The sequence below is a fragment of the Lepeophtheirus salmonis genome, chromosome 5 (assembly GCF_016086655.4).
Source record: "Lepeophtheirus salmonis chromosome 5, UVic_Lsal_1.4, whole genome shotgun sequence".
Classification (NCBI taxonomy): Eukaryota; Metazoa; Arthropoda; class Copepoda; order Siphonostomatoida; family Caligidae; genus Lepeophtheirus; species Lepeophtheirus salmonis.
In genome coordinates, this window is record NC_052135.2 from 47794680 (window position 1) to 47813436 (window position 18757).

The window sequence follows — 18757 nt, forward strand, 5'->3', positions numbered from 1 at the left end:
AGGAGCAGTCTCAACAGAAGTCTAAAAACAATGAAATTCTAAAGCAATAATTGCTAGAAAGCTTCCGTCCAATGAGCCAATATATCCTTACGAACTTAGAGCAATTTTATGGCATCCGCTGGTAGATATACCACCCTTTCCTTGAAAATCCCCAATGCGGATGACATGTTCTGGATTCCGGGGTCAAAAGAAGTTCAATTCTATCCATTGGTATGACTCCAACATAAGAAGCTGCTAAAATCAATCCTCAGAAGTTTTAGAATTTCTAACCCTGACTTTTGCTTGCCAGTATTTATATTGGTTACAATTATTTTTATATAGTAACCATTACGGATGTGTTTTATTTATGATGTTTATTATTATTATTATGGATGCGCTCCATTTTTCTGAATTTTAAATCAATGACACTTAACTTCCCCCACTAGAATACAATGTTTGCATGAAATAGGCTATTATGTGTTTATATTTTTCATCTGGCCTCTTTAATAGAAATTTCAAAAGTTCTTGTGTGAAAAAATAACTTTTAGCTAAAATGTTTATTTATGTACAGAGAGCGGGGATCAAATTGTTGCCAAAATATTTTTCTACAAAAAACAACACAAAATATACATATTCTAACTTTTTTATTGAAAATCAAAACTATGACGAGCATATAGGTATATAGTAGCCATTCATTCGATATAATCACCGTTGGCATCAATAAAGGGCTCAATACGGCCTCTGAACCGGCCGCAGGCTCTTCTGACCATCTTATTTCCATGTTGCCGAATACTTCCTTGATGGAGTCCATCAGGCTGGCCTTGGTGCTATGGGGATGTCTGGAGCTATGTCTCTCGACATAGTTCCACACAAAATAGTCCAAAGGATTAAGGTTGGGAGAGTTAGGAGGCCACAAATCCTTGGTTACGACGTCATAACAGTTCTCAGTTAGCCACTGCATGGAGATTTTGGACACATTGCAGGGCGCTGAGTCCTGTTGCCACACCCAGGGCAGCCCAGATCCCTCGCCATGGCCTTCATGGACCTAGTAGGGTCATCCTCAACCATCTTCTTCACCTTGTCGACAAAGTCGGTGTCCCTGACCTTCCTGTCGGCGCCCTCCTCCTTGGGTGCCCTCTTTATGGTGGCATCAACATCCAAGGTGTCCTCTAGCTTCTTACGAATACGCTGAACAGTCCGTAATTTCACTTCTAAGGTTGAAGCAATCGTTGAATTGGAGATTTCACCTCCATTATTAACCAATGCCATGGCTACGGCGTACTTCGAAAGCTCCTCGTTCCACTTATAGCTCTTTATCTCCTCATATGATGACGGCATGGTGCTAACTGAACTACGTATCGTCAGCTGACAAGAATGGCTTTCCTATTTGGTAAGCAGTTTTTTATTTGATAATGTCGTCTTCAAGTTATCATGGTTTAAAGTAGGCGACAATCTGATCCCCACTGCCTGTATATTTATTTACGTAATTACATACCAAGAATACAAAAAATAAAATAAAAATTGCGTATTTAAATTTTGGAGATACAAACATCATCAGCTAACAAGGAGTACTCTAGTGATATCTATCAACACAAATGTTGTCTCACGGAGTGACCATATGTTTTATAACCAAATATCTTCAAGATTGCATCGATACTCCTTTTTTTTTGTTGTCTGTCTTTAATATATATGAATACATATATTTGAGGTTAGCCGCTGGCAACATTTTACAATCATCAAAGCTCAAGGGAAATCCTTCTTTTTCTACTACTCCAACCTTTGGAACTAATATTTAAATTCAGTAAAGATATCTTAATTTGAATCACATGCCTTTAGTTTTTTTCAAAATCAATTTTTTTCACTTCAGTTAAAAATTAAGTTGCAGTTTTATAAAACTTAGTAATGACTCGAGTCAGAGGAATAATTATTAGAATCCCCAAGTTCTGATTCAGTCGTCATTATAAATATTAAATTCAATAATATAAAAATATAAATAATGCTAACATAAATAATAAAAAAATAAAAATGCTTGTATTATGTGAATGAATCCTCTAGTCACAAACTTTTTTTACTGGGGACCTGATAAATGAAAGAATGACTTGTGCAGGTCGCATAATCTTTCATTTTTGAAACTTGTAAACATTGTCAAATTAATTTTCAGTAAACTTTCTCGTGAAGAAGTTTCTTTAAGTTTATAAACCACATTATAGGTCCCATAATTATTAGTGCATGACTTTCCAGAAAACTTTAAAAATGGTGATAAATGTTTTGCTTCACACTGACGCCAATATTTTGTTTTTTCAAAACTGTAACACTTTTGCTACATATTATGCAACTACCTTTCTGGTACTTTCTTTCCAATAAATCAAACTTTACTGTCCACTCTTATTTGCAAACACGACACTTTTTTTATATAGAAGCCATAAAGGCGGGCTACCACATCTATTGTGCGTGTACACGTCTGAGTGTACGTGAACACACAAGATAGAGGTGGTAACCCGCCTCAGTGAAATGTGCAGAAAACAGGATCTGAAAATGAAAGAACAGGAAAGATGCATAATTGTTGGATACTAAACGGAGATGAAGAAAATGAATGGATATCCTGCCAGTGCTATTTGTGCACTGAATATATACTTCTTGAAATGCATGAAACAGCACAAACGTTTATAGTTATCTACAAGAAAATACACATAAAATATACTACAACAATTGTAAATTTAAGACACATAACAATCAATATCTTCTGGTTTTCTGGATAACATATACAAACTGAAATTTTATCATGAGGTTTCATTTTACATACTTTTTATTACCGATATTCATGTATCATCGACGTAGATGAATTTACGTTGCGGGTAAAGGTTTGGTGACTCCTGCTTCGATAAAAAAGCACACCTCTAGTCTTATAACTTGAATCCAAGTTGAGCCAAGTTTTTTATAAAGGTTTATTTAATCTTTGTAACTTATTATTAAAAATAATGAGTAATTACGCGGCATGTTCATTTTTTAGCTTTGTAACGCACATGACTCAATTATCGCCAAGGAAATGGTATCTAATCATTGTTAGAAGTCCCTGTCAAAACCAACTAATAAATGGTCCTTATATTTTTTTGTCAGAATTAGTTTGACAAGAAGAAAAAAGAAATACTGTTACAAAATAAAACCGAAGTCTATTATAGATCAATTGTTTTTTTTTCTTCTTGCTTTCTAAAACGTGCAAATATTTGTTTTAACATATTGATATATATATGCATTTTATATACTAACGGGAGTATTCTGCATTATTCTGAGTTATTAGGCGTCGATGAACAGAAAAAAGGACAGCCAAATTCAGTTTTTCTTGGAAATGGCAATGTAAGTTGTAGGACAACAATTAAATATTAAAGCCTTTGAATAAATTTAAAAAAAATCAACATATGTACGTATAGTTGGATCAATTTTAGCCTGTCTAAGGCATATCAACTTCAAGCAATTTAACCAAAAGCACCATAACTGTTCCCACCTATATCAGTATTTAATGGAGTTTTAATCATTGCATTATGCTTATAATTTGTATTTACAGTAAATTATTCTAATATAATGAACTTGTACAATTTTTCTGATACTTAAACTGAATGGGTGTGTGGGTACAAATAAAATGGTACATAAAAAATACGTATATATGTTAGTACAATATAACAAATCACACATTATGAGTTTAGTGCAAAACATAATGATTCAAACAAACATGGATCACAGATACCTTTAAATAATTTATTAGTTTATACACAAAAGAACCAATTCTCAGTGAGAAATAGATTAAATCTGCCGTGTGCTCAAATATCGGTATACCAGGTGTCCGGAAAGTCCTGACTGATTTCTAACTTCCAACTTCATTAAGATCTACAAGGACTAAAAGTAGAGATACAGAGAAATGTTTTTAATAAAAAAAACTTTGCTTGGTTATAATCTATAATATGTTTTTAACAATTTGGCCTTTAGCTTCCATAACAGCCACAACACGGGGACGGAAGGAGGAGCAGGTGTTCTTGATGTAGGTGGGATCCATCTTGGCCCAGGCCTTGGTGATACTGGCCTTGAGAGCTTTGGTACTGCTGTGGCGTTTTTTGCAAGCCTGCCTCTCAATGTGGACCCAGATGCTGAAATCCAAGGGGTTCAGGTCGGGGGAGGAGGGGGCCAGAAGTCCTTATGCCAGAATTCCACATTCTCCTTCAACCACTTCTGGGTGTTCTTGGCTGTGTGTGTGGGTGCCCCATCCTGCTGGAAACACACCCTCTTGCCAGGATACTCCTTCCTGATCCATGGGACCACCTTGGTCTTGAGCACCTTGATGTAGTCCTCCGAGGTGAGTCTGTAGCCCTCTAGAAGAAGACTGGAGGCATGGCTTTACCATCTGAGCCAACAACTCCAAGCATCATGATGCTGGCTGGGTGCTTGGTCATGGACACATATTTCTCAGATCCCACATAACCATTAAGGCTAATGTAGCGATCATTTTGGCGGTTGTGGCCTGTATCCACTGTAAAAGTTTTCTCATCGGAAAAAATGAGAATTCTGTCCCCATTGCTTTTCATGTTGATCAAAATCTTCTTGCATCGGATGTATCTGCCCTCCATATTGGCCATGGACAACATGGGACGGGTGGTGCAGACCAAGGTCTGCCCCCAATGTCCTTGACAATTCTGGCAGCAGGAGTCTTACCCATGGTGTTCTTCTTGGCAATTGTTCTGATGCTCAGAAGAGGGTTTATCTTGATCTGGGCCCTGATCTTCTTCTTAGTGGCCTTTAAGATAGGTATCCTACTTCAAGGCTTGTGTTCAAGGCCTTTCCCCTTGTCCAACCTCCTCTTGATCCTGCCAATGGTGCTGGCGGACATGCTGGTGGCCTCAGAGATCTTCTTGTGGCTGATTCCTGCACGAAGCAGAGCAGTTACTTCATGTCCTTTAACCCTCAATGTCAAAAACAATTATAAGTTTCAAAATTTTATTGAAACAAAACTTGTTAATCTGAAAACGGTCTTTAAATTTTATTTACGTAACATTTACGTAAAAGTCTATGAAACCTCGAAAAAAGCCATAGAAGGAACTGGTCAAGACTTTCGGGACACCCGGTAATGTAGATAATACGTAATAAATAATTATTTTTCAATTTTGTAAGTTTGTTCTCAATCTTTAAAAAAACAGTCTAGCATTATTTTAGTGAAAAATATGATACAAACAAACAAAATAGTTTGGAGAAAAAAAATACTAAAAAAAATCACAAGAACACCATCCCTACTAACAAGCATGAAAGTGGAAACCTTATTTCTTTAAGCGTGTTTTCTCTACTAAAGGGAAAGGACAACCTATATACTTATTCCCTCAACGTTATGTATATTTAATGAATGGTGCAATTATGTATGTAGAACTCATCAATCGATAAATGTGTATAAGGGAAACTCAAAGTGAGTATTCTATTGGCAATACCTACATATTTATCTACCTATATATCTACATATACTATGAGTGTTGTTTCTGCGTTCTATCTTTTTGATAATATCATAACATATAAATCAAGAATTTCACTGAGTCCCCAGTTGAGATTGGATATATTTTTTACAAAATTTTAATTGTCTATATTTAATTATATACAAAGATTTGACACGGACCCAGTATTTGGTATAATGCCACCTTTAGATTTTACAATTACTGACTTTCATAACAATTCCTTACATTACACTATGCCTTCAAAAGAAAGTAAGAAAATGAAAGAACAACTGATTATTTTTATAAAACATTTTTCTCTAGAGAATATGCCTTCAAATTTATTTTTAAATTAATAACCAAATGATTAATTTCAAAATTATGTTGGCCTGATCAATCACCATGGACATTTTCATTTTTTTTTTGCTCACCTAGCACACTCTTACTCAAATTTTAAGCTCACCTTTTTTGTTAAAGAACCTTTGTTGTTCTCAGCTGTCTGATTATTTAGAGATAAAAATGTATTACTTCTCTTGAGATAATATATTTTCTACATATTTTGAAATAACATTATTGCATAAACAAGGTAATAATTTTACTACGTATTTTTTATCAAGTTCAGAAGAATGATTTACATCGCAAAGATCAGATAAAGAATGAAAAAAAAATTACAAATCTGTGCTAATTGTATTTTTTTCTAATCAAAAACATGGCAAGATTGTGGGATGAATAAAATATATTGTATCCTTTCTTGAGATGTTTTCATCTGTTAACTAAAATGATTACATATCAAAAAGGATATTTATAGACATGGTAATCTTTATTGCATTTCTCAATCCTCAATTCCAAAAGGGAAGAAATAATGTCAAAAATCATTTGTTTGGTAAATTCTTCGCAACTATAAAACTATTCTAAATTTGTTAATAGGAAATCGAGCAAAGCCAACATTTGGAACTTAAACAAGGGCAAAACAAGCAAAAAGAAGAGAGTATAAAAAAAAGACATAAGAGTTGATGATGATTTGGAGATATATAGAGATAAAAATAGTAAAGAGATATCCTACTACAATCCCCTAGGTTGAAGCTTGTTTCCAAATTTATGGAAAATAAAACAAAGTTTGTCAATTGTTTTATTGTAAAATTCACTGTATTTATAATTATTCCTTTCTTTTTAAAAAAATTATATTTGTCAAAATGAGTTAATATTAACCATCTAAATTTTTCAATTTGTCTTTTCCAAAATATAAGGATTTTTTTCCAAACCTTTTCTTTTGCCAAATTTAAAAAAAGATATTATTTGTCTAACGTGAAATTTATAACAAAGGATAAACCACCTTGTCAAAATTGTTAAAAATCCCAACCAGGCCCCTTCCAAAGAAAAATCTTTGTCACAGACCTAGATTGAACTCCCCCAATATTATTACAGAATGAAAAAAAACAGCTCGTTTGTGGTTTTCCTATATATTTAGTAAGAATTTGAGTCTGTTTTGTAATAATTTGGAAGAATCAAAATAATACAACTAATATAATAGAGTAAATACAAATAAAATGTGATTAGAAGGCCTTAAGATTTAACTACAAAGATTTGTCTTATAGTTTGTCTTTGCTTGAATACATTTTTTTTATTTGGTGGCATTGATATATTTTCAAATTTAAAACAACAAAAAGCAAAACCAGTAATATACAGTTACATTATCCCCTATGCCTTAATGAAATCATATAAAAAGTACTAGGTATTATGAATATTTTAAAACATTCTTATAGGACTTTACAATGTTTAAAATCCTTTCGTGTTTCTCTATTTCCTTGACCGTAGGCGTACAATATATGCTCTGCCTTTGTAAGGACAGCATTAACTTTTGATTATCAGTCCCGCTATATTTTACATTTAAAAGAGAAAATTCACACAAAAAATGATTAGTAGTGATTAATTTCCAATTTCCAGGGTACCGGATAATTTACAATAAGTTAACCATTTTTCTGCCGAAGTTAGAAGTTTAATAATAAAAGCTCCCATATAATTGTTATGTTTCTTTCGATTTTTCTTTGTTTCAGATATTCAGTAAAAATGTTCTGTGTAGGGGACTGAGTACACTTTTCTACAATGACCTTGAAATCGTAGTTAACCTCAATTAGAATGGCACAATTTGGTGTTGCACTTCAATTTTCACGAGAAATATAGAATAATAGTGTCGTAATGCTATTTGGTTTACAATATCATGGTTTCTAATTTCAATTGAATGTAAATATTCCATCAATGGTATTTCTCATTCAAAAACTTGATAATTTCTTTCGAGCCTTTGCAGTAATTTAGTCTTTTAGTAATTGGAGAGTATTTTTAAAATTTTAGACACCCCATTACTTTTATAATTCTGGTCTCGTTTCATAACAAATTTCTTAAGATAAGTACTCTAAATAAGATCGTTATGCCAATATTTATCGAACCAATAAAGATTCAAGGACCTCCACAGAGTTGAAAAATCAATAACTGTTAGGCCACCAATCTACAAAAGAGTTGTGTACTCTTTTGTAGATAAATTTCTCTTTTCACTTCATTTAAAAAAATACTTCAGTATCACAAATTATCATTATAGTATCTGCTTGTAAAGGAGTACCTCTGTAAATATATTTTATCATTTTAGTCATATTGAAAATTTTATTTCCATTAAAACATTGCTGCCGTCTTTTCTCACTCATTTCATTGCCGAGACATTATTCTGCCAAAACTGAATTTAGCTACTATATGCTTTTGATTCAAATTGTTCATGTTTTTTAAGCAAGGTTTTGAGTGGGATACACATGATTGTTGTAAACACAATAATTTATCCGAATAAAACTCATATTACAGATAACAATAAATAATGGACAAGTGAACCATAAACACAAATAAATGCTACAACCTAGTTTGAAATTATAACCAAAAATTTGAATGAAAGTAACAAAAATAAATTATCACAATGTAATAATTGAAAATGAATGTATTTTTATTTGAAAAAACCATATCAGCGGACCCAAATTAAGTAGCATAAATCAAATGAATAGTTTACAGGGTAGACTAAAATTAGAGTATCATCTAAAAATGAAATTACTAGCCTTTTATGGTTTCTATTATAAAATGTATTAATTCTTTTTAACAGGTGTAATATTTTCCTTTCCACAATTTACCAATTCGGAGACTCCTCCTCATTTCTATTACCCACCAAGTCTTCCAAAATAATTTGACAATGTAACCTTTGTATATGCCAAATGGGAGTCCTTGCTTATCATAAAAACTGCACTGGCTTCTTCCTGACTATAGCCCACACTGCAAAGTCAAGAGGGTGCAGATCAGATTAAGGGACAGGCCAAAAATTGCTCAAAGTGGTATTTGTACAATTCTTGCACTTTATTTGTAATGTTCATAGGGGTTTCATGCTCCTTTCAAAATATTTCTAACTTGGATAAAGTAATTTCTACACATAATATAAATACGTATAAATTGAAGGGATTCAAATTCTAAAAAGAATATATTAACCATTTTTTCTTTCCTTGATTTTTGTGAATGATTATTTTTGTGTTAACTCACCAATACAGGGTCTTAATTTGTAGTATACCAGTAATAACATCAATTGAGATTGGAATATATGAATATTATAATAATGAGACAAACCCCTATAGTTTGAGTCATTAATACACTGAGTGAGATTGTTTTATTAATGAATATTATCTCTATTTATTATTTTGTGTTTTTATACCATTATTTTTTTTTTTGATAGTATGACGTAGTATTGCACTAATATGTAGATGTCTCATAGGGGGCTAGAGAAAGAATATAAGCAGTATGTTTATTTAACATACGATGAAACTACATACAATTCCGCTCGGGAACACACATTGCCTTGATCACCATATTCATAATATATATTTTAGTTATATTATCCTAATACAAAAATTATAACATAAAAAAATCTTGCTTTATTTACATATTATATATTTCGATTCATCAGGGAAATTCATGGGAAGTAAGACACCTGTGTCTGAATCATTTTTTCTTTCTTTTTTCAGATGGAAAAAATGTAATAAATGAGGACGATGTTGAATGTTGCTATAGGGTATTGTTTCTTTAAAAGATACAAGAGTGTAATGAAAGGTCTTCTCAAAAAGATATGGGTACAATTTTAGAAACACTCAATGGATGTGCTTTACATTGTTTACTCGTGTTGCTACGAACATTTCAATGTGCAATGCTATTGTATAGCAAACTAAAGTGTTTCAAGCCTTTGAAAGGTCATGTATTGATGTTTAGTGCTAAACGTATGTATCTCTAAAAATACTGTACAAAGGTAGCCGTTATTGCATTGCTCTATACAGACTTGCAAATATGTTGGCTGTGATGTCATCTGAATGCGTTACGACAGTTGGGCGTAGGTATGTCTATAAAATGGATAATTAATATAAGTTTTTTTTAAATTATTCGTGTTTTGAACCAGAGTTGAACCGTTGCTAGCTGCGCGTCTCGTCCTCAATATGGGGAAGTAAATTTCACTCTTTCAGCTACTTTGTTTTAAAAATATGCTCCAATTTTGTGTTCAACATAACGATGGAACTCATTCACGAAATTACAATTTTTTTGATATATTCTTTGTAATACTTTAAATAACTTCTTATCCTTCACTTATTTTTCATTTTGGCTTTGAAGTGTTTGTATACAAGGACGTTGTTAGAGGTCATTTTGACCTGAAAAATTCATACGCATCCACATGGGGTTCACATCCGAAATATAATCAATGTTATTTTTTTACAAGATAATAAATTGGGATGAAATATTTATTTTGTATCATCAGAATAATAATTGACAAATAATGTTATTTTAATTTCTTAGGACATTCATTACGCAATTGTTTTTCTTTTATTTCAAAACTGTTCTAATATTTGGAAAAAGAAATAACCTTTAGAGGGTTAAAAAAAACAACAAAGAATGATAAAAAAAAGTATAAAGTATTCTTTACTCCGATAAAAGAATGTAATTTTTTTGGATTTTCGTTCACCTAATTCAGAAAATCCTTTCATATTTTGTAACTCGTTTGAATTTTGTCCTATTACTAAGTTCATTTTTTAAAATATACGTCAACTCGTTAATGTGTGTGGATAATTTGTATCTTAAAAGTGATAACACAAAGGATTATAGTCACTATGTTCATAAATTGGAGTGATTAATTAATTTTTTTCTACAATAGGTATATATAATATATACTATGTACCTAATCGCTCTTCAAACACTTAAAGAAAAAAATAACTAATAGGACTACTTTTATTTTTGGTCTATATATTTTTATATTCGTAAGAAGATAGATAAATTAAATTAATTGTGAACTCTTTTTTTTTTAATAATAGATTATACAAACATTCATTCCTATAACATAAAAAGCCTTAATGAACAATTTTATTCCTAAAAAGTTTATCTTTTCCATATTTATAAATGCATAATTTATAATATTTCAAACAATGGCATTTATTCTACTTACCCGTAGGAATCGTACTGTTTTCTCATCCACATCCGAATCTCTATAAGTGATAAACTTAGGAGGGCCATTGATTTTGTAGATCCTATCCACAGGTTTAGCTTTCGTCATGATATAATGTTCCTTTGGACAAGGGAACAATTACCTCGAGAAAATTTTTATCGTTTTATTTTTTGTTTGGCTTTCAGTGAGAGTCCGTAAAATAAGGGAGAGACAGTTTCTTGTATTTCTTTAGTCCAATGAGAAGATGGAAAAAAAGAACTGTGGCTTCATCATCCTTCTGTATTTAAATCATTTTTACCTCATTATTATTATCAACAACAAAATTACTTTTATTGAAACACTTGGACTATATCAAATGGTGTGGTTCAATGTAGATCAAAAAATTTAGGAGGGCTTAAGAGGTGTATTGATACAATAATATTATCTAAATAGCAACTAAAATCGTATGGTAGCAAAACAAAAATACTTACTGATTTCAGTACTTGTCTGTTGCTTAATGTTGGCAATTCTTTTTTGAGGAGCTTCAATCCACCCACCTTAATCCTCAATAAATTTCCCTATAACTACTACTACCATTCTGACCTGTTTATTTTATATACCCAAATGCAAAAAATGTACTACAAAAATATAAATATAAGTATAATAATAACTAATTTGAGCATTTCCCAACTTTGTAGCTCTTTTCATATACAAATAAAATTTTCATCGAGGCAATCAGAAAATGCATAAAAAAATCAACTGGGTTTTTATAACGCTTTGGAAAAGTAACGGAGGATTAAATCCATGCCTACAAGTATTCCTTGTATTAAGTTAATATGTTTAATTGTTCCGAGTTTTTTCAGATGACTCCAGTTTGAAAATCCTCATATGTAATTTTAAATCTAAATACAGCAATCCTCCGTTTTCCTAATGCAATCAGTCGGATTTTTCTATTTATTATAGTTTTTCAATTCAACACTTTTTAATAATTTACATAAAAATTTAATTAAACTTTAATTGTATGTATATCACAACTATAGTGGTAAGCTAATTGGCATCATTTTTAATCTTGGACAAATTAATCAGATTGTAGATGTGATAGTAAGAAATTATATATTTTTGCAAATAATATGCAAACTTTTATCTCCAATTTAATAACATAGTTAATGATACTTTTGCAGTATTATCAATTTTAATGTTGCCCATTTGTATAACAAACTTATAGTGATAATTGTAAATATTAATAGCAATTGTCATAATTGAAACAAAATTTAATTTAATCAAATATATAAAAATATAATGTATTTTTTAAATTATCTCATTCACATAAATTAAATAAATATTTAATTTATCAAACTAATATAATTAAATTAATATAAAATATTGGGATATAAGGTTACTTGTATTTTAAATTTTTCAAATAAGCTTTTAAACTTTGTATTTTTGTTTTCATTGTTTGTTCTTTCTTTCTTTTTTTACCTAATTTGCTTGTTATCAATAAACTGCAAACACAAATATATCAACGAATACTTAAAAAAGTTAACTTTATTGCAGTCTTACGCCAAAACTATTACGACCATATGCTATTTAATTCGAGATAAAATGGCCGAAATGATAGTTTATCAAAAATAATAAGATAATAAAATGTGAACAATTTAAAAAAGTTTTTCTACTAAACCCCATAAAAAAATGTGTAACCTAATATGCTTTCAAAAATCTTAGTTTTTTATACAGTAACTATTTTTTTATTATTCTGATTTTCTATATTTATTTAAATAACATCGCAAATTTCGTAATAAACTCACCAATTGGGGACCAAGTTTTCGTAATTATTAAACAAAGTCGAGAAATTTATAAAAAATTTCAAGACTTTTTCATCAACAAATGGTATTAAAAATGAAAAAAATATATACTGTTATAAATAAAAAGCAAGAGTTTTTAATTTCTACAAAATGTGAATGTTTATGTGGTATTCAATATGGCCGAATTTTACCTTACAGAAATCATGTAAATACACTATGCATATAAAAAATGTATGATAGTTTGATATAAAAATCAAATATGTATATAAACTTTTTGATAAGCCATCCTTTACATAGATAGAAATTAAAAGTAATAACAATTAATAAAAACATTACCCCCTTCGAGAGATAATATTATATTAAGTTATCTTGAATACAGTACCTAAACAACATATTTAGTCACATAAAAATGAAGGATTATATTTGAAAGTTAATAATTTTGTTTATTTTTTCAATTGTTTTATATTACAGACACAACTAAAGAATACACCTTATAAAACAACTTCAGAAGATTTAACGTTTAAAACAACTTATTTTTATTGATTTTTTGGTTAATTTTTACTTTTCTGAAATAATATTATAAATATCAAAAGAAATTGTATTTATTTAGAATTTTTATCTTTATAGTTATTTCAAGTCGAAATATGGCTTAGAAACATATCAAAACAATAAAAACTTGTTTTCTTAAGACTTTATTTATTATTATTTAGTTTTACGGCTACAAATATGTTTTTTTGCCAATGTTAATTTGGTAATTTCAATTATAGGAAGGATATTCAGCTCTGATTGATTCTGATGCTGAAATAAAAAGTTCAACTTCTTTTATTAACCTTATGTTCCAATTACACATTTATATCTTGAAATAAAGTAATATACAGAAATACGAGTTCAATTTGTTGATTGACTGAGTTTTTATTAAAAAGCAATTTGTGCCAAAGGAAATTGAAAAATAAATTAAGGGGCAACTATGGACCAACTCGTATCTTAATAAAAATTTGTATGTTGTGGCCCTTGTATTTCAAGATATTACTGTATTGTTGGTCTAAGTATTTACATTAGCTGAGATTCATTGCTGCAAACTGAAGATTTTCATCTACAACAGCTTAAATATGGTGAACTGTCAATTGAAATCCCTCTCATCGTCTGTATTTATTTATTTTTGTGTTTCTTTAATTGATGATATGTAGTTGCAATGATTAAGTATTTATAAACATTATAGTATTACAATTAATTCACGTAAACAAATAATTGTTTTAAAGTTTATATACATATTGTATATTTCCTTCTCTGGGAGCCATCTTGAATCGAATTTATGCACATTTAGTTCAAGAAAAAAATATTTTGAGGTCTTTGTCTACAGATCTACGTGACTCCTATGTATTTTTTTACCATGGTGCATAATTTTAGAAAATATATTTATTTTAAATATGTGGACTCTTGTTGTTCTACTACGTCATAGAAATAATTGTACTACTTATGACGTTATCCCCTCCCTTTCCAATCAAAGTGGTTCAATCATACGAACGCCCCTGTATGACCATGCGTATGACCTTCAACGAGATTTTCGTTTAAAAAAATAGAAAATTACTGAAATATCGATATCTATTTTGGTGCGTAACCAATACGAAGATATTGGTATCGTGACAACACTAGAAGAATGAAAAAGTGCTACAATATTCAGGAAAAATATAATAGGTTGACTGATGGTGGAGCATCGGGCAAGTGGGCAAAGTGGAACTATGAAATCATAGCTCAACTTCGTTTTTTTTCTATTGACCAACTTCCCTTTTGCCTTTTTCAATTTTTGTTGCATAAATTCTTTGTCAATTTTTGTGTTATTCGTCTAGTTAGACTGAGGATGTACTTGATCTCTATCCCATTGATTCATAAAACCATTAGTTCATTGTTCTTACAAAATAAGAACTACTAGGCAACACAAAAAAGGTCAGAAAAGAGTTAAAACTGCGTGGATAACCATTCCATTCACAGTGATTCGGATTGATCTTTCGTACGAAGCATTCGGATATATAGATCTGCATCCAGCCATCCTTCCTTTTTCGTAGGAATTCACATTTGGATATCGGATATCCAATCCACACGCCTTCTTATCCTCTTCAACTTCATGTTCAAGGGATGTTGTCTCTTTGTAGCTCACGCGGTGAATCTCATCCTCTTTCAGGGAACGATTGTCCATTGTGCAGATACTCCTTGACTTGAAGCAAGAAATAGGGTGAAATATCCTCCTTCCAATTTTATAGACATAAAATAATATCAAATATATATTCCTTTATTTTTTAGTAGATCTAAAATTTTAATATTATCTAAGGGATAGTGTGAAGCCTCTCCAAAGTGCTCCACTTCAACTCATCATGTTAGCCGTTAGGAAAATATCAACTGATGTACGCTCTTAGACTTGTAGTTTTCAAAAGTTCCATGCTTTTGTCTCATATAACTATAATTCCATGATATTTGGAACTTGGTCTTTGTTATTTCATGACTTATATTAATGTGATAATTAAATTTGGTTTATAATAATGGAGCCTGGTACCAGAAGAACTCTCGACGACTCTTAATTATTCACTAACAAGGTAAAAAAATCAGTTTTATTCCAATATTAAATATAAAGGCGTTTATGTTTTAAGGTTTCTTTATGAATATCCCATCATCATTTCTAGATGTCTTTATGTGGAGCTATTCGTGGTCTAATTGCATCATCATTCTATAAATATACATGTCAATTAATTCTGTTTTGTAGAAAAAGGTTCATTAGTTCGTGAGTCTTATGTTATATTGGGCTCCTAATTTAAAGAAGTGATTCACATCTTCATAGCTCAGAATGCAGAAAGAACCAACTATGAAATACTCAGCTTCTCCATGAATTAGGGCCAACAATTTTGATTCAGCATTATCATGTACATATTTAACTATTCTTATTTGTATAATATTTTATTCAAATTTGCAAAATCACATTTAAATTAATTTATATATGTACAAAGATTTTCTAATTGTCTAGATCTAATTTTAAATTTTAGACTAAATATTATATTGTAGCACTTTTCAAAAAAAAAAAAAATTAAATATATTTTCGTTGTATATATATATGACAATTACTTGGGTTATTTTCTTTTATCATCCAAAAATTACAACACTTATATGTATAACTATAGATTATATTAGGATTTAAATATCTACCAAAATATAAAATAGTTTCATTTTTCTCGTTATACTCGTACATGATAAATTATTGTTCATCTAATTAAGATTTTTATACATGGGTTTATGAAATGTAAGCCGAAATAATTATGGATCTCTTTCAATGCTGGAGTTTAAAATATATTCAGACAAAGAAACACCTCTGAAAAAATGTAATGAAATCTCAAATTACTCCATCCTCTTCAACTGAAGGAGATACCAGAAAAAATAAAGTTGATATGCTCCGATATCAAATTGAATTTGATTATTTTGCATCCATTTTTGCTCAATTTGGAAAGTATTGAGGATATTTTTGATACTGTATACCTCATACGAGAGTTAGAGACTTGAACTCGATTTAATATTTTCAAAACTTGATTTGATCACACAATAAAAACTTAAAACTAAACATGGAATCAAAAGCTACGACACACGCCTCGACATGTACTCGAAATTCATTTCAATTATTTTACTGGATATAAGTCAAGTTACTCTTTTAAGATAAATTTTATTTTCGTAAAACTTGAACTGGATACGATTGAAACATTCACTGACTTGGATTAAGCAAAGACTTTAGACTTGACTGAACTTTCAGTTTATGGATATTACATAATATATAGTCGAAAATATAAGTATAGGATCAAGACAATTAGAAAATATTTGTAAATATATCAATTAATTTAAATGTGATTTTGCATTTTAAATGAAATATAATACAAATATGACTAATTAAATGTGTAGAGGGTAACGCCATCCTCACCATTGTCTCAAGCAGATCTTCATTTAAATTTTTATCAACTCTTTGATTTGTTAAGCCAATTAAATGCTAAGATAGATTAAAAATTAGCCCAACAGGTGATAGGAAAAAGAAACTTTCATTTCCCCATTGTATTTCTGCCCTTTCTCACACCATTCCTCTAAGACTCCATAAGAACCCCCAAACTTTTTAACGGTACAAGATTGATCGTTTAAAATGTACTTATTATTTCAGGGTCAGACATTTAAATTTTTCTAACTGGATTGGTCAAAACCATGTTTTTTACGTTGAATGCTCAAGAGTGGATATTATTTTGGGTTTATAAAGCGTTTCCCAATAAGAGTTGTTATTTTGACATTTAATGAAAAAAATTATAGATAAATGATCTGATATTTATTTCAATGTAAAGAGAAAGGCATGCCATTAATAATGGGAAACAATATCATCCAAATGGCCGCTACAGCTACACTTAAAGAACCGTATCTTTTTTATACAAATTTCCATCACCAAATCTCAAAGTGGCCCTCAATAGTTTCACAAATTTCCTATTTGAAGTCTTGAATCGACGCTGGGGTGTTGGTGTTGACCTTATCTTTTACTTGGTCCAAAGGAAGAAGTGACAAGTTGTTAAATTAATAGTTTTGGAGGCCAATTGAGATTTCCTCTTCGAGACGCAACAGAAACTTTCCCCAAAAAAACGATAGGTTCGTTACTTGTGTGGTATATAATGTCATCTTGTTGAAAGTAATCGTTGTCCAGATAATAAAAAATCATTAAACATCTCTCGATAGCCTTATGTTAAAAAAAGTACCGTCGAATGATCCCACCGGACCATATACCAAACAAAAAAGTTACATGTTGAGGATGGAAAGGTTTTTCAACAATAAATCTTTGGTTTTCCGAGCCCCAAATGATGACGTAGCCATCGAGGTGGAAATGAGCCTCATTTGTCAAAATGGTTTTTCCATGAAATTCTGGATAATTTTCAGGCATTTTAAGTTCCCATCAGCAGAGACGGGACCTTGTTGATGATTGGCCAGATTGAATTTTTGTATTAACTGTACTTTATAAGCCTTCAGGCCCAGGTTATTATGCATAATACGGTGTAATGACGTTCGAATTTTTCTACCAATTTTTTTATTTTGGTGAAACAATGTGAGTCACGACAACTCAAATACGTTTTAGTTTTACGAACCATCTCTGCCATATTTTTCCCATTTTTATATTGAATTTTAATTATTTCAATGCGTTGTTGAAGCGTGTATCGTTCCATTTTTACTAATGTCGTAGTTTGTACTTGTCAAATGTAAATAAATAAGAGCTTCAAAAGGGGCATCTACCGAAATAGAGGTTTATTCAAAATAATACCTCTTATTTGAAAACCCTGTATATCTTTGCACAAGATGGGTGTACTAAAGATATTGTTAAAAAAGAGGTCCTTAAGTATATGTGTCTTGAATCAAGAATGCTTTCTTAGAATAATAAATTAAATAATTTTTTACCTTTTTGTAGAATAATTATAATATCGAAAAATATATTTAAACCTAAACTTGGGGAAAAAATAAAAAATTGAAATTTTTGTAATTGGCCATAAAATGATTGTGAGTACAAAATTTTGTGGTACATTTTAAAAAATTAATGCAGACCGCTAGTAATTTTTATAAATCTAAATATTTGCATTTAGTTTATGGTTTGTAATTTTGTAAGGATACTTTTATTTCAGTCCACCATATCATACTATAATTGGTATAAAATATTTAAAAAAATTCTGGAGGCATTGTATTTTTTATAACTCCCAAGCAATTTTTTTCTCTAAAAATGAGATAATCATACAATATATAAATAACTTTAACGTTTATGTACTTCAGTTTTGCAAATAAGTACTTCCCCCCCCCCTTCCTACCATAATAATGAAAAAAAAAAACAATAACAAGAAAAACCAACAAAGTGATCCTATTTCAGTAATTAAAGACCTTGAAAACTCTTATCTCCTTTTTTTAAATACCCATTAAAACCTCATGGAGCTCCTTATGTAAAAACACAAAAAGTGTTCTTATTCTCCATTCCATAGTGATGGTAAATG

At 30.5% G+C, this 18757-nt stretch overlaps 1 protein-coding gene across 3 annotated transcripts in view; it reads right to left on the bottom strand.

The window, feature by feature from the left end:
* Positions 1-18757, bottom strand: part of LOC121118779 (prolyl endopeptidase FAP) — a 373925-nt gene that overhangs the window by 132223 nt on the left and 222945 nt on the right. Inside the window, exon 2 of one of the 3 annotated variants that reach the window (XM_071888737.1) lies at positions 10945-11221. The exons of the other annotated variants lie outside the window; for them this stretch is intronic. Coding sequence (XP_071744838.1) covers positions 10945-11052 — 108 coding nt within the window. The 5' untranslated portion in view covers positions 11053-11221. The remainder of the gene's footprint in view (positions 1-10944; positions 11222-18757) is intronic. 3 annotated transcript variants of the gene reach the window in all.